The 14762-nt window shown below is 47.1% G+C and overlaps 1 protein-coding gene across 10 annotated transcripts in view; it reads left to right on the top strand.

The window, feature by feature from the left end:
- The window catches only part of LOC146871936 (DDB1- and CUL4-associated factor 7), a 919103-nt gene that overhangs the window by 316290 nt on the left and 588051 nt on the right, over positions 1-14762 (top strand). The window contains exon 7 of one of the 10 annotated variants that reach the window (XM_085652285.1): positions 4656-4699. The exons of 8 other annotated variants lie outside the window; for them this stretch is intronic. In XM_085652285.1, coding sequence (XP_085508411.1) covers positions 4656-4684 — 29 coding nt within the window. In that variant the 3' untranslated portion in view covers positions 4685-4699. Of the gene's footprint in view, positions 1-290; positions 734-4655; positions 4700-14762 lie in introns of those variants that run through there. One more of the 10 variants, XM_085652243.1, reaches the window with a different exon arrangement.

Here is a 14762-nt window from a genome sequence, read left to right as displayed (position 1 = left end):
TGATGTTCATGTACCCACTGAGATAGTGTGTGATTATAGGAATGTTTAAGATCTCAAAGAGATTGAGTGTGAAGGCAGTCATGTTCGAGTCTCCTCAACAATTGTGTGTGAAGATTATGATGTTCAAGTGCCCACACAAATAGTGTGTGATGATAGGACTGTTCAAGAGCTCACACAGAATGTGTGTGAAATTAATCTTATTCAAGTCCCCACAAAGATAGTGTGTGAATTTAATGTTAAAATCTCCCCATAAATAATGTGTGGTTACTAACATGTTCATGTCCCAACAGAGATACTGTGTAGTTATTGGGATGTTCAGCCACTCTTGAGAAGTCTTCCCTGGCTGGCTGCAAATCTACAAAAACACCTGTTGTGGATGATCACAGTTCAGTGGGCAGTCTAAGACTCTTCTTACTCAAGTTACATGCTTAAAGAGTCTGGAAGGCATGCCATGCTGAAGGGAGCAGTGTACCTGTTTTGAATTAACCCAGAATGCCTACGTGGGCATGAAATAACTTGAAGTACAAGTTAGTGAATAAACTGGAGCTAGCACAGCTCAGAAACAGGGGTGTCGTGTTGCTTCAGCAGCTACAGGGGGGCTATAGTTCTTTGTGTTCCTATTCTGTCTTCACCTGGGCGGACAAAATGTCGTAATTAATGCAATAAAGGAATACTGCCTCAATAGAAAAGCAAACAGGAGAAAGGAAGAACAAAAGATGGGTAAAGAGAAAAAGGAAAGAAAGAAGGAATATTTAAAGGAAGGATGGGTGAAAGAAAGAAAGATGGGTGTATGAGTAGGTGGGTGGGTGGATGGATGAGTGGGTGAAATGATGCATGAAATGAATGGATAGTAAATGGCTAGATGGATGACAGAGGGAATGAATAGGTGGATGAACATGTGAAAGGGTGGCAGAGGTAAGACATGGATAGAAGGCAGAGTAAAGCTGGATAGATAGGTGAATGGACAGGTGAAATGATGGAAGAGTAAAGGTATTGCTGTATGTATGTATAAATGAATGAATGGCTATGTGGATGGGCGGGAGGAAGGATGGCAGATTAAAGTGATGGATGAGTGGATGAAATGAGTTAATGTATGGCAGACTGGATGAATGAGTAAATGGATGACAGAGTAGATGGATTGCTGAATGGATGGCAAAGTGGATGGATGGCAGAGTGGATGGATGGATGATGATGGATGGCTGAGTGAGTAGATAGATGGTAGAGTGGATGGGTGGGTGTCAGAGAGGATAAATGGAAGAGTGAATGGATGGATGCTAGATTGGATAACAGATGGATGGCAATGTGGATGACGGATGAATGGCAGAATGGAGAGAGGGATGACAGAGTGGGTGGAAGGATGGATGGATGCATGGCAGAGTGGATGAATGACAAAGTGGATGGATGGATGGCAGGCTGGATAGATGTATGGCTTTATGGATGTAATGGTGAAGAATGAATGACGGATGAAAGAATAAATGACTGATACAATGTAAAGGTGAAAAAGTGGATATCAACCGATAGGGTGAAATGATGCCTGGATGGAAGAGACAAGGGAGCTCTTCTAGGGCGGGTTGGGCTCGCTTACTTGGTGCCGTCAGAGCTTGAGTTCAAAATCGGGGAGTATGTTCATTTTCTGGCTACTCTCTTGTTCAGAAACATGGAGCTGTGGTGCCACCCTGTGATCTAAATAAACTAAACATGGGGCAGTGCTATATAAACATTTGTAATATTCCATTGCACTCCCTTGGACAAATAGTAAAAATAGTACAGCACCATATTTTCAAAGAGTTGCATGCCAATGATGCCTTTTTGTGTGATTCTAAGCATTGCACGGCAGTGCTAAGCCAAGCTAGTAGTGTCTTTTGTGAAATGTATATACGATGAAGCTCTCCAGTACAAACTTCAAGACAATGTCAAGAGGCTAAGGGTAAGCTGTGTCCAGTGGATATTTTTGAAGAAATTACATCAGGAAATATCCTAGGCTTTTCCATATACCCATTGTTTGCTCCTGGTTTCATTTGGTGGTATAGCTTCATGCAAAGGCAGGACACATTAGTTAAGTAGATCTGGCTTTGTGTGGATTATAGTTGTCTTTGAACTGTTCCCACCCTGATAGTGGGTTGTGCACCACAGAGCAGAGAATTTGGTGCTGCACTCACATCAACGTTTGACACAAAAAGCATTTTGTGTGGCAAAGTTGAATTCCCCTCATTGCCACACGAGTACATGATCAAAACGTGAGTAAATCATGGCTGTATTTATATAATATACTGTCTACAGCTTAGCCACTAACTTAGACTATTTCCATGCTAGGGTATGAGCTGTAGGTAATGTAGTGCAATTACATTCCAAAACAGACACACATCTACTGTTTTATGCTCTTTCTTCTTAGATGTATACCAATAATTTTCTAAGCTTACCCAAAATATTAAGTGTAGTGCCTTATTTTAAAAAGTACTGCCCTCCTTAAATGACAGTCTAATTACAGCAACATTCATGCTTCAATTCCAATACACGTATCATAGATTCCTTGCTAAAGGTACGCCTTCAAAACTTATAAACACTCTTAATAGTCTGCACTTAAGCGAATCCCACAATCTCTGCTCCCAACTGCTGACCAATATGATCATAAACAACATATTAGTCCAAAGGAATATTTCACTTCTAAACAAGACATTTTTCAACCCCTAAGTGTGATATACTGGTCCATTCTTTATGCACTCTGTCTGAGGTGAAAGCCCTTCTTCTCTTGGGTGGAGTATGAGGCTCTCCAGGATTGAGTCGTTTTTATACAGAATAAGTGTATAGTCATAGTAGGGGCTTTGAGTAGTAGCTAAAATATTTCAGCTGTGTACAGCAAATATGTGCTCTGGACATTTTGATATTGATGTATGTTCTGCCGTGAGCAAATGTTTTTGATCGGTGAGGCCTTTTAGATGCTTCATTCTCTGCCTAGTTGCTTTCAAGGTCTTAGGTCAGGCACAGCCCTTTCTGCTTCTCTTTCAAAGGTGTGCTCTTACCAGCAGGGCCCATCTCCTACTATGGGAGTGGAATCAACTTGAGGATGTTCAGGTGTACCGGCCTATTCTCTTGTTAATGGGAAATTTGTTATGTGCGAGGGTCATTGCCCTGAAGCCCTGACTGAGTTTCTCCTCAAGGCAGATATTAACTTTCCCAATTGAAGGAGGTCTAGTACTGATGTGAGACAGGCTGCAGCTACCTCATGGCAGATCTCGAGACCTGAGCAGTAGTCTATCTCATCCCTGCCTATGGCTGTGGTAGCATTAGTAGACTTGACCCACACAAAAGTTCTCATGGTGAAGCAACAGAAGCCACTTCTCACATACTTCTGTAAATGCCTCATTCCTACTAGTGATGTGCTTGAGTCACTCCACTTTGAAGCACTTTACATGTGCACCAGTTAAGTTGCGTACAATTTCTTTAGGCACGGGGAGATTAAGTGATTTGACCAGAATCACACAATGTCAAGCCAACATCAAGAATTGAGTTCCAAGTTTGTAGCTCTAGCATAACGCCACATCCTTTCCACACTTCCGGCTGGAAGACCTTCTTACTCATAAGGCAGGTGGTTGAGCACAGCCTATGCTACTGCAGTATGTTGTAGTTAAACTGGTAGGATCTTGGAAGGCAAACTATATTTTAATACACAGGAAGGGCAAATTGAAGTGGACACCAACATGAGGTGGCCAATTTTTACAGCAGAACTTTGCACCTTAGCTGAAGCACTAAGTCCAAACTGTAATACGTGTGGGTGCCAATGCAGTAGTAAGGGCACTGTGAGCCCTAATGCAATATAGGGATTTGGTCGCCCATTCACCTCCCCTTTTTCGTCTTTTAAAACATAGCCACTAATTAAGGTGAACCAGGACCCTGTGCCTCTGCACCTACTTCACTAAGGTTGATATATATCAAAGTCTGCATTTTATAATTGAATAAGTCCAAGGAGGCTCTGACAACTTCTTGATTTACTGTGATCAGTAGTGGCAGCGTCAGTGATTTTTCTTTTACCCACCCCCTCCATTGATAGTGTTGATCCCTCACACGCCCTCACCCTCCTGCCAGCAATAAAAATAAGTGTCATGATGTGGTCTGTTTTGGCTGCATCATATTGCTTTTTAAAACTTTAATTTCAATTTCATCCATGCGGCAGAGCAGGAACGCTGCTGTACGACAGGGCACAAAAACTCTGTCAAAGCCAGTAGCTGTCTCATAGGTGACACCAGTTGGCTTTGCCAATGCTTGTTATATGACTGTTCTTCACCCATCTATGGGAATGAAGCTGCTTTAATTTGTAAAGCATTGGGAACAGTTTGGAAAATAAGCAATACAAAGGATTTACATGTGACATCTTACGGCAATATTTGAAAATATTATCTACGAATGTCAATATTCGAAGAACATGCTTTTTCTGTTAAAATTAAACTTACCCATGCTGTGGGCATGACATTACTGCAGTTCGGCGTTTAAGAGAGCATAGCTGTTAGCTAGATGAGTGAGTGCCTAGAGTTGCATTGTGCTATCATCTTAAGAACGTATTCCAAAGTGCATATTAATATGTAATCAAATTTGTAAAAAACTATCAGATCAGTTTATATTGTATCATGTTTTAATGCACCATCATTCTTTAATTGCAGATAAGGATCAAACGGCAATAGTGATGTAATCTGGGATTCAAAGCGTCCCCAAATTGCTTTTAGCAATGTTTATAAAACCACTAACAATTTTTAAACTCAAATATTCTGAATTTAAAATTTTCATGTAAATAAAGTTTCTCTTTATTAAATGGGGAAAATGTTACTTTGCAGTAAAAATATTTTTTAACACAGGGTTTTGCAGCTTTTCCTTTGAAATAGCTGTGCTTTCTGCTGCTAACTTGTGTTCCTGGTGAATAAAGTGTGTTTAAATGCAAAGTGTGTTTAAGACTGCAGTACCGCCTCCTGTCTACAGGGGCAGAGCTGAGCAAAAATATAAACACACTTTATGAAACACAGGTCCCCACAAGGCAATTTTTTAAAAAGTTGTAAAAATTGACACAGATGTTCCTGAAGCCATTTTTTATCATTTAGAGGACATTGCCTTGTGGGGACTTGGGTTCAGGTCCCCACAGTGCAATCAAGTCCCCACAGCGTGAGTGTGTTATCACACCCAAGTCCCCACAAGGATAGTAACACAAACCCACACACACACACACACACACACACACACTCCCCGCCGCCACCAAAGACCGATTATGTTAATGTGTCTGAAATTTATATCTTGATTACAGAAAGGCACTTAAAACTGTATTTAACCTTTTTGTTAGTTCTTAAAATCTTAGGCGATAATGGAACTAACACATAAAGAAATGAACATACGGAATCAAGGAATGTGGTCAAGTGGACCCCAGATCTTTACTAGCTGCTTACATTTGTGCCAAAATAGCTGTTGGACAACAACTCCCTAGGAAGGCATACAATGTTAATGCCTGCATAGGGGTAGTTTCAGATGATGCCCACCGAGGTTGTATCTCATCACTGCATTGGGATGGTGTGTGATAATGTCAGTAGAGGTGGTTGTTATCACAGAAGCCCAAGGGTCTGTATAGAGATGGTGTCTTCAGCTGTGATGAAAGTTCCCATAAAGGTAGAATGTGATGATCATTTTATTCATGGCACTATAGACATAGCATATGATTATAGTAGTCCTCACAGAGATAGTGTGTGAATGTATTCATGTCAAAGTCTCCACAGAGATAGTATGAAATTATTAGGATGTTCAAGTACCCAGAGTTAATGCATGAATATGATTGTGTTCAAGTCCCCCCTGAAATACAGTGTAAAGACAAAGATTAAATCCCCATACAGAGAATGTGAAGCTAAGGATGTTCAAGTCCCCAGAAAGATAATGTGTTATTATAGTACTGTTCAAGTCCCCACAAAGATAGTGGGTTATTATAGTGGGGTTCAAGTCCCCACAGAGATAGTATGAGATTCTTGGGATATTCAAATCTCCAGAGTTAGTGCATGAAGATAATTGTCTTCAGGCCCCTACTGAAATAGTGTGTAATGACAAAGCTTAAATCCCCATACAGAGAATGTGCAGCTAAAGATGTTCAAGTCCAAACAGAGCTCGTGTGTAGGTACAAGAATGCTCAAGTCCCAACAGAGAATGTGTTATTAAAGTAATGTTCAAATTCCCGCAAAGATAGTGTTATTATAGAGATGTTTAAGTCCCCACAGAGAGAGTGTGCTATTATATTGATGTTTAAGTCTCCACAAAGACAGTATGTTATTATAGTAATGTTTAAGTCTCCATTGAAATAGTGTGTAGATTCAAACCCTAAATCCCATTATAATCAGTGTGAAGCTAATAATGGTCAAGTCCACATAGATTTTATGTGTACTTATAGGACTACTCAAGCCCCCACAGAGATGGTATGTTAATTTAGAGCTGTTCAAGTCCCCACAAAGATAGTGTGTTATTATAGTGATGTTCAAGTCCCCACAAATATAGTGTGTTATTATAGTCATGCCCATGTCCTCACGGAGATATTGTGTTATCGTAGTGATGTTCAAGTCCACACAGAGCAGTGTGGGAAGATGATTTTATTCAAGTCTTCACTGAAATAGTGTGTAAAGACTAAGTTTAAATCCCCATGCAGAAAGTGTGCAGCTAATGATCAAGTTCAAACAGAGGTTGTGTGTATTTACAGGAATGCTCAAGTGCCCATAGAGATGGTGTGAGAAGTTGGCCTGATATGTAGTGCTCACTATTCTAGTGATCACTGTGTATCATTCCAAACGACCCTTATTGATGATTGGTTGTAAGTCAACCGTTTAGACCAGCTATCCTAGTAGCGTGGATACGAGCAGTCTTTAGGCTAAACTCTAGAGGGCGTGTTAAGCCAGCTGTTTACCATCACATATACCCCTTGAACACCAAGTGAAAGGACACCACACAAGTTGTTATGAAAATAAAAGGATATTTATTTATAACAAGACTACCCTGGCTCTTTGAGTCAGGGAGCTAAGCACACTACAAAACTCTTAGGAAAATACTTCAGTTGCACAATTTACACAAATGCCCGAGGGGCACGAGAAACCATCTACACTAACAGTGAAATGCGAATGGTTAGAGTCTGGAGGTACTGATTCCGGAGTGATCCGATCAGTGGGACTAAACGAAAAAGGAACTGGACACTTGTAGAGCGAACCTGCGATGGAGCACCGAGATGCTCGAGTTACCTAGCCCGGAGGCTGCGGCTGCGTGAAGTTCGGCAAGATGCCGGGAGTCCTCGTGTAGTCTCAGGAGCCTGAAAGAAGAAGTTGCTGGCAGGCGACCAGTGACGATGTTCGGAGCGATCCAAGCCTGGATCGGTGATGAAGGAAACCTGAAAGCAGAGGGGACTCAGTTCTCAACCGCTAGCCAGCGATCGTGTGGGTACCAGGAGGGTACCGGCTGAAGTCACCTCGACCAGGTGAGTGGGTGACGTCGGACTCGGCTGTTCCTCGGACCAGGAGGCGCGGCGGCGACCAGGATGGAGGGCGAGCTGTCCCACGAAGGTGTCTGCTGTCGATGATGCTGGGCCCAGGCAGGGGCAGCGGATCTTGGCAGTGGCAACCCAAGCGGGGGAGTCAAGATGGCGTCGGGAGTGGACCAGGAGGGTCCGTGGTACTCCTCTGGTGAAGGGGAGCAAGAGCCAGTCTGGAGCAACCAGACTAGTGATGAAACAATCGTGGTGCGTCGTGAAGAGGGCCACAAGCCGGTCGGCAAGTGGTCGAACAACGCGGTGAACAACAAGGAGCGGAAGGGCCCCCACGCAGATCTCGGGGATGCTGGGGAGGCAGACTTCGATGCTGGAGCTGCTCAGGGTTAGGGCTTCTCAAACCCTAGGTGCACTCACTCGAGGGTCCCTCGGTGGGCGTGCTAGATAAGCGTCGTGCAGGTTCTGAAGATAGCCGGTCCCGCAGGTCTCGTCACACCTACGACTCTCAGCTGGGCCGATGAGGTAGGTAAAAGGTCAGAGATGGCAGGGTACTCGGGTCTCGTCGAGCTGGGCAGTCTTGATCCGTAGGAGAGACTTACAGCAAACCGCAAGCGCTTAGATGGTGCCTGCTGGTGCAGGGTGGCTACTCCTTAGCCACAAGGGAGAGTCTTCAGAAATAGTCAAGAGTTCCTTTCGTGGAAAGTAGTTCGTGATTCGGAGTTATCCGATTATCTGATTATCCGATTATCCAATTTGGGAAGGGGACTCGCTCCTACCTTTATTCTAAGAAAAGGGGCTGGCCCGTGACTAGGTTCTACCTATGGGTGGAGCCAGGAGGGGGGTGGTTACACCCCTATCCTTTGTCCGGCTTCGCGCCAGCTCAGGGGCTGGTGTGCCCCCGAAACTGGTTTGAGCCGGGCTATGCACAGTGAGCACCGGGGTGCCACTTGCAATCACCTTCCTTTCAGCCCTGCCTACCTGGGATACACAAACCCTGTCTGGGACGGTGCTAACACCGCCCTCGACAGGAAACCCTTTGTCCAAGCTCCCCTTGCTGGAAGGTCCCCCAGCAGCAGGAGGTCAGACTTGTGTCTGGTGGCAGCATCCATTTTGTGATGCTGAGGCTTGAGTCAACTTTTACCGGGGTTCAAGGTTACTTCCATGTCGTGTCCCTCTAAAAGGGGGGAATGCTAACCCCGTCACCAGGACTGGCGAGGGGTTCGTATTCCCATTCGTATGACACCTTACTCGACATGTATAGGTGATGCGATGCCAAAGTTAGCAAATAACCGCAAGGATTATAATGCATTGAAAGTAGTTGGCCCGCGTCACCATGGAACGGCTATTAGGACTTGGTTCCGCAAGCCGTCGACGGGCTCAGCTCGCGCCAGAGCACCGTCCCACATGATTCCCTGCACTCTGCCTTCAGGATTGATAAGGCCTGCTATAGGAGTGACTGATAGGAATCCATGTGTCCATTTTAGGGTTTAGGTGTAGGAATACTACACCTACAGCAACGGGTGATTACACCACGTGGCCCCAGCTGTCGTGCAGCCAGTTGTGTCAGATTTGGGCGGCCATTCCAGGGGTGGCATAATACATGCTTCAGCCCCTGGTAGGCCCTGGGTACACCGATGCCCTGGATACCTGTGGTATGCTGAGACAGGGACTGACAAGGCGGCCCAGTTCCAATTAGTGGATGCACCTAACGTACATGTGTGTTAATTTCGAGAGAGAACAGCTAGGCTGTGGGTCTGATTGGCAGGCCCACAGCCGGAGAAAGTCGTAAACCAATGAAGCAAAAGCAAAAAATCTGGGTGATCATAGGATTGCAGACCCTACTCTCCTACATGACCCCCCCCCCCAAACTTTGGGACAATAAGCTAACCTTGACCAGGTGAGTCTTCTTGCTCTAAGTGGAAATACCTGGAGAGCCCATCTGCATTGCCATGATCAGTGCCAGGTCTATGCTCCACTGTGAAGTCCATCCCCTGTAGGGAAATGGACCACCTAAGTAGTTTGGGGTTTTCACCCTTCATTTGATTTAGCCACAAGAGGGGCTTATGGTCGGTCTGAATCTTGAAGTGAGTGCCAAACAAGTATGGCCTCAACTTCTTCAGGGCCCAAACCACAGCAAAGGCCTCCCTCTCAATAGCTGACCAATTCTTCTCTCTGGGGGTCAGCCTCCTGCTAATAAAAGCTATGGGCTGGTCATGACCATCAAAATTCAGTTGCGATAGAACAGCTCCCACACCCAGCTCCGAAGCGTCTGTTTGGACAATGAATGGTTTGGAGTAGTCTGGACTCTTTAGGATAGGTGCTGTGCACATGGCCTGCTTTAGGTCATCGAATGCCTTCTGACAGCTTGCTGTCCACTGAACTTTTTTTGGCATCTTTTTACTTGTCAGGTCGTTTAGCGGGGTCACAATGGATCCATAATTTCTGACAAATTTCCGGTAATAACCAGTCAGGCCCAAGAAAGCTCGAACCTGAGTCTGGGTGGTTGGAGGAGCCCAGTCCTGGATGGCCTGTATTTTGCTCTCCAATGGTTGAACCTGGCCTCCACCTACAAGGTGGCCCAGGTATACAACCTGTGTCTGCCCTATCTGGCACTTGGTGGCCTTGATAGTGAGGCCTGCCTTCTGCAGGGCCTCTAACACTTTCCTCAGGTGGACCAGGTGATCCTCCCAGGTGGAGCTAAAGACAGCGATATCGTCCAGATACGCCGCACAGAAGTCGTCCAACCCAGTGAGAACTCGATTCACCAGCCTTTGGAAGGTGGCAGGTGCATTTTTCAAACCAAAGGGCATTACCACGAACTGATAATGCCCACCCGGGGTAGAAAATGCTGTTTTGGGCTTGGCCTCCTCAGCTAACCTGATTTGCCAATACCCAGCTGTCAGGTCAAATGTACTTAAGTAGTTGGCCGAGGCCAACCGGTCGATAAGTTCGTCTGCTCTTGGTATCGGGTGGGCGTCGGTCTTAGTGACCGCATTGAGACCTCTGTAGTCCACGCAAAACCTCATCTCTTTCTTACCGCCCTGGGTGTGAGGTTTCGGCACGAGCACTACGGGACTAGCCCAGGGGCTGTCCGAGGGTTCAATGACTCCCAGCTCCAACATTTTCTGCACCTCTGTCTTGATGCAGTCTCTGACATGATCAGGTTGCCGATAGATTTTACTCTTTACGGGCAGACTGTCCCCAGTGTCGACCTCGTGGGTACACCACTTGGTCTGACTGGGTGTCAGAGAGAACATATGTCGAAAGGATTGAAGAACCTGTTTACAATCCTCTTGTTGATGTCCAGAGAGGCTGCCACAAAAGACAACACCATCTACTGATCCATCGTCAGGGTTCTGAGAGAGCAGGTCTGGGAGAGGGTCACTCTCCTCCTCCTGTCCCTCATCTGTGGCCATGAGCAAGCCCATGCCCTCCCTGTCGACATATGCCTTGAGCCTGTTTACATGGAGCACCCTGTGGGGGCTCCGGGGAGTTCCCAGGTCTACCAGGTAGGTGACCTCTCCCTTTTGCTCAATGATCGTGTGGGGCCCAGACCATTTGTCTTTGAGTGCTGCTGGGGCCACTGGCTCCAGCACCCACACCTTCTGTCCAGGCTGGTACACAGTCAGGACAGCCTTTTGGTCGTGCCAAGCTTTCTGTAATTCTTGGCTCGCCTCAAGGTTTTTAGACGCCTTTTCCATGTACTCCGCCATCCGCGAGCGGAGACCGAGCACATAGTCCACAATGTTTGATGCCGGCTTTCTGAGAGGTCTCTCCCATCCTTCCTTTACCAAACAAAGGGGTCCCCTTACAGGATGTCCGAACAGAAGCTCAAAAGGGCTGTAGCCAACCCCCTTCTGCGGGACCTCTCTGTAGGCGAACAAGAGGCAGGGTATCAGGACATCCCATCTCCGCCGAAGCTTTTCAGGTAGTCCGTGAATCATCCCTTTTAGGGTCCTATTGAATCTCTCAACAAGCCCATTGCATTGTGGGTGATAGGGTGTGGTGAACTTGTAGTTGACACCACATTCCTTCCACATAGCAGTCAGATATCCCGACATGAAGTTTGCACCTCTGTCTGAGACGACCTCCTTAGGGAAGCCCACTCTGGAGAACACTCCAAGTAGGGCCCGTGCCACCACAGGTGCCGTAGTGGTCCTAAGGGGAATAGCTTCAGGATACCTGGTGGCGTGGTCCACCACCACCAGTATAAACTTGTGCCCTGATGCTGTCTGGGGTTCCATTGGTCCGACAATGTCGATCCCCACTCGTTCAAAGGGCACCCCCACCACTGGTAGTGGTATGAGGGGGGCCTTTGTCGTGCCACCTGACTTACCACTGGCTTGGCAAGTGACACAGGAGCGGCAAAACTCCTTCGTATCTTCGGACATGTGGGGCCAGTGAAAGTGTGGAACAATTCTGTCCCAAGTCTTATTCTGGCCTAAGTGACCTGCAAGGGGAATCTCGTGGGCCAAGGTGAGAAGGAAACCTCTCAGAGACAAGGGGATGACCAGCCTCCTGGTCGCACCAGGTTTGGGGTCTCTTGCCTCAGAGTACAGGAGTCCATCGTCCCAGTACACTTTGTGGGTACCTGTGGCGTTCCCTGCAGCCTCAGCAGCGGCCTGCTGTCTGAGGGGTTCAAGTGAGGGGCAGTCTAACTGTGCCTTCCCCAGGTCTTCCCTGGAGGGTCCCCCTGAGCCCAGAAACTCAACCTGACCAGGTTCAAGCTCTTGCGGCTCAGTTTCCCTCAGTTCTTTAAGGTCAGCCTCCTCGGAGACTTGATCCACGACCTGGGGCAAGGGGGAAGGCGAAGCCTTACCCTTACTGCTCCTTTTCTTGGAAGGTGTCTGGTCCGTTCTTCCAGGATCCAGCACCTGTTCAGTGGGGCATCTTTTGGCCTGTGACCTGGTCACAGCAAGGACATGTGCTGGCAAACCTAACATTTCCATGTGAGTCCTCTGCTCCACTTCTGACCATTGTGACGTTTCCAAATCATTGCCCAACAGACATTCTACGGGGAGGTCTGAACTAACCACAACCTTTTTCGGGCCACTTACCCCTCCCCAGGAGAAATCAACAACTGCCATACTGTGATTGGTAGTGACGTTGCTGGCATTGGTCACTAGGTAACTGGTACCTAGCATGATCTGTCCAGGGTCCACAAAGTTAGGCGTCACCATGGTGACACTGGCACACGTGTCCCTGTAGGCCTGAGCCACTTTTCCATTTATCAAAGGTGTCTGCCTGTATTTGCCCAAAGTATTGGGACTGGCATCAGGGGACATATCCATATCCCCTGTACAGACAAGGACGGCCTGAGTGAGCGTGCCGACTAAGTCGTCACTCCCCTCGGTTCCCAAGGTTAACCCAACTAATGCCTTGGGAGGCGCACTACCACTGCTGACTGTACTAGGGGGCGCAGGTGCCTTAGGGGCTGCAGTGGTAGGAGTTTGCCCTCCTTTCTTGGTGCACTCACTAAACCAGTGAGTCTTACTTTTACAGTATTGGCACCACCTTTTTGACTGGCCTTCTTGAGTCTTCTTCTTCTGTGAAGCCTGACCCCCACCCTCTTTGGTTTGTTGGGGACCTGTCGAAGACTTCTGGTCATTTTGTTCGTTCTTGTTACCCTTTTGGTCTGCTTTCTTCTGACCACCCTGGTTCTGATTCTGGTTCTGCTTGACCCTTGTTCTGACCCATCTGTCTGCCTTCTTTCCCAATTCTTGGGGAGAGGTCAGATCCGAGTCGACAAGGTGCTGATGCAACAATTGGTTCTGACAGTTGTTTAAAATCTGTTCTCGCATGATAAGATTGTACAATCCTGTGTAATCAGTAACCTTGCTACCCAGCAACCAGCCTTCCAAAGCCTTAGTGGCACAATCGACAAAGTCAGCCCAATCCTGAGACTGAATTTTCTGGGTGTCCCGGAACAGCACCCGGTACTGTTCCGTGGTTAAGCCGAACCCATCAATCAGTGTGTTCTTCAGGACTTGGTAGTTGTTAGCATCCTCAGCTCTTGTAGTGAGGAGCTTGTCCCTTCCTTTACCTTCAAAGGAAAGCCACAGTATAGCTGCCCACTGACTTGGGGGGACGCACTGGACAGTGCAGGCCCTCTCCAAGGCAGTTATCCACTTGTGGATGTCGTCCCCTTGTTTAAAGGGGGGCACTATTTTACTCAGGTGTCTAGTGTCTATACCCCTGTCTTTCTCTCTATTGAGAATGCTGCCACCAGTGGGATCTAACCCACTTAATTTCTGCTCTCGGGCTAAGGCAAGTCTTTCTTTGGCGAGGGCAAGTTCTTCCCGCTCGATCCTCAGATTGACCTCCCGCATCTTCGCTTCATGCTCCCTCCTCTGAGGGGAAGTCATTCCTCTCTGAGAAGGTGCCTGAGAGACATGTGTATGAACCGATCTGCCAGAGCCTCTGGAGAGAGACCTAGCTCGTCCGTTCCCAAGGTTAAGCCTGCTTGAGCGTGGGCCCGGGGCTCCCCCAGTTCCATTCTCATGCCTGCTTAAGTTGGTCCTTGTAAGCCTGCCGACTACCACTGGACCTTTGTCTGCCTCGTCTCCCGATAACTCGTCCTCGTCCTCCTCCTCTGTGTGGAGGTCGAGGTCTGGGTCACCGAGGGTTCCCTCTAAGGGAGGCATGTTCCCATCTGCACTGGGGGGACCTGGGTTAGAGGACCTCCTAGCATCGTACGCCTCTAAGAGACCTATCAGTATTGCGATGGTAGGGTTAGAACCCTGGTTTAGCTTCCTGGAGGCACACAGTTGTCTCATCTCCTTGAAGCTAAGAGTTGCATATCGTGACACGACCTGTGGAGGGTCACTGACCACTAAGGGAGTCTGCGAAGACTCTCCGTGGATCGACATGCTTTTCTAGTGAGGTGTAAGTGTTGCACCTACCTACACTATGGGTTTACCTACTGATCCCTTGCTAAGAGTTGTAGTCAGGGTGTGCTAAGCCCTGTTACACTACAACAGCCGGTTCAGTAGAACTCGGAGTATTCTAAGTTAAGTTATATGTACCTGGGTACTTATGTGATCTTTCACTGCGATATTCTTAGGATACGTGTGTGGTAAAACAACAGCAAGCTCAAATCCCAACCGCTGCTCACCAATGTGAGAAGTTGGCCTGATATGTAGTGCTCACTATTCTAGTGATCACTGTGTATCATTCCAAACGACCCTTATTGATGATTGGTTGTAAGTCAACCGTTTAGACCAGCTATCCTAGTAGCGTGGATACGAGCAGTCTTTAGGCTAAACTCTAGAGGGCG

This window comes from Triturus cristatus, chromosome 1_1 (genome assembly GCF_964204655.1).
Source record: "Triturus cristatus chromosome 1_1, aTriCri1.1, whole genome shotgun sequence".
NCBI classification, from domain to species: Eukaryota; Metazoa; Chordata; class Amphibia; order Caudata; family Salamandridae; genus Triturus; species Triturus cristatus.
Note: the sequence above shows the minus strand (reverse complement) of the source record. Positions and strands in the feature narration are given on the sequence as shown.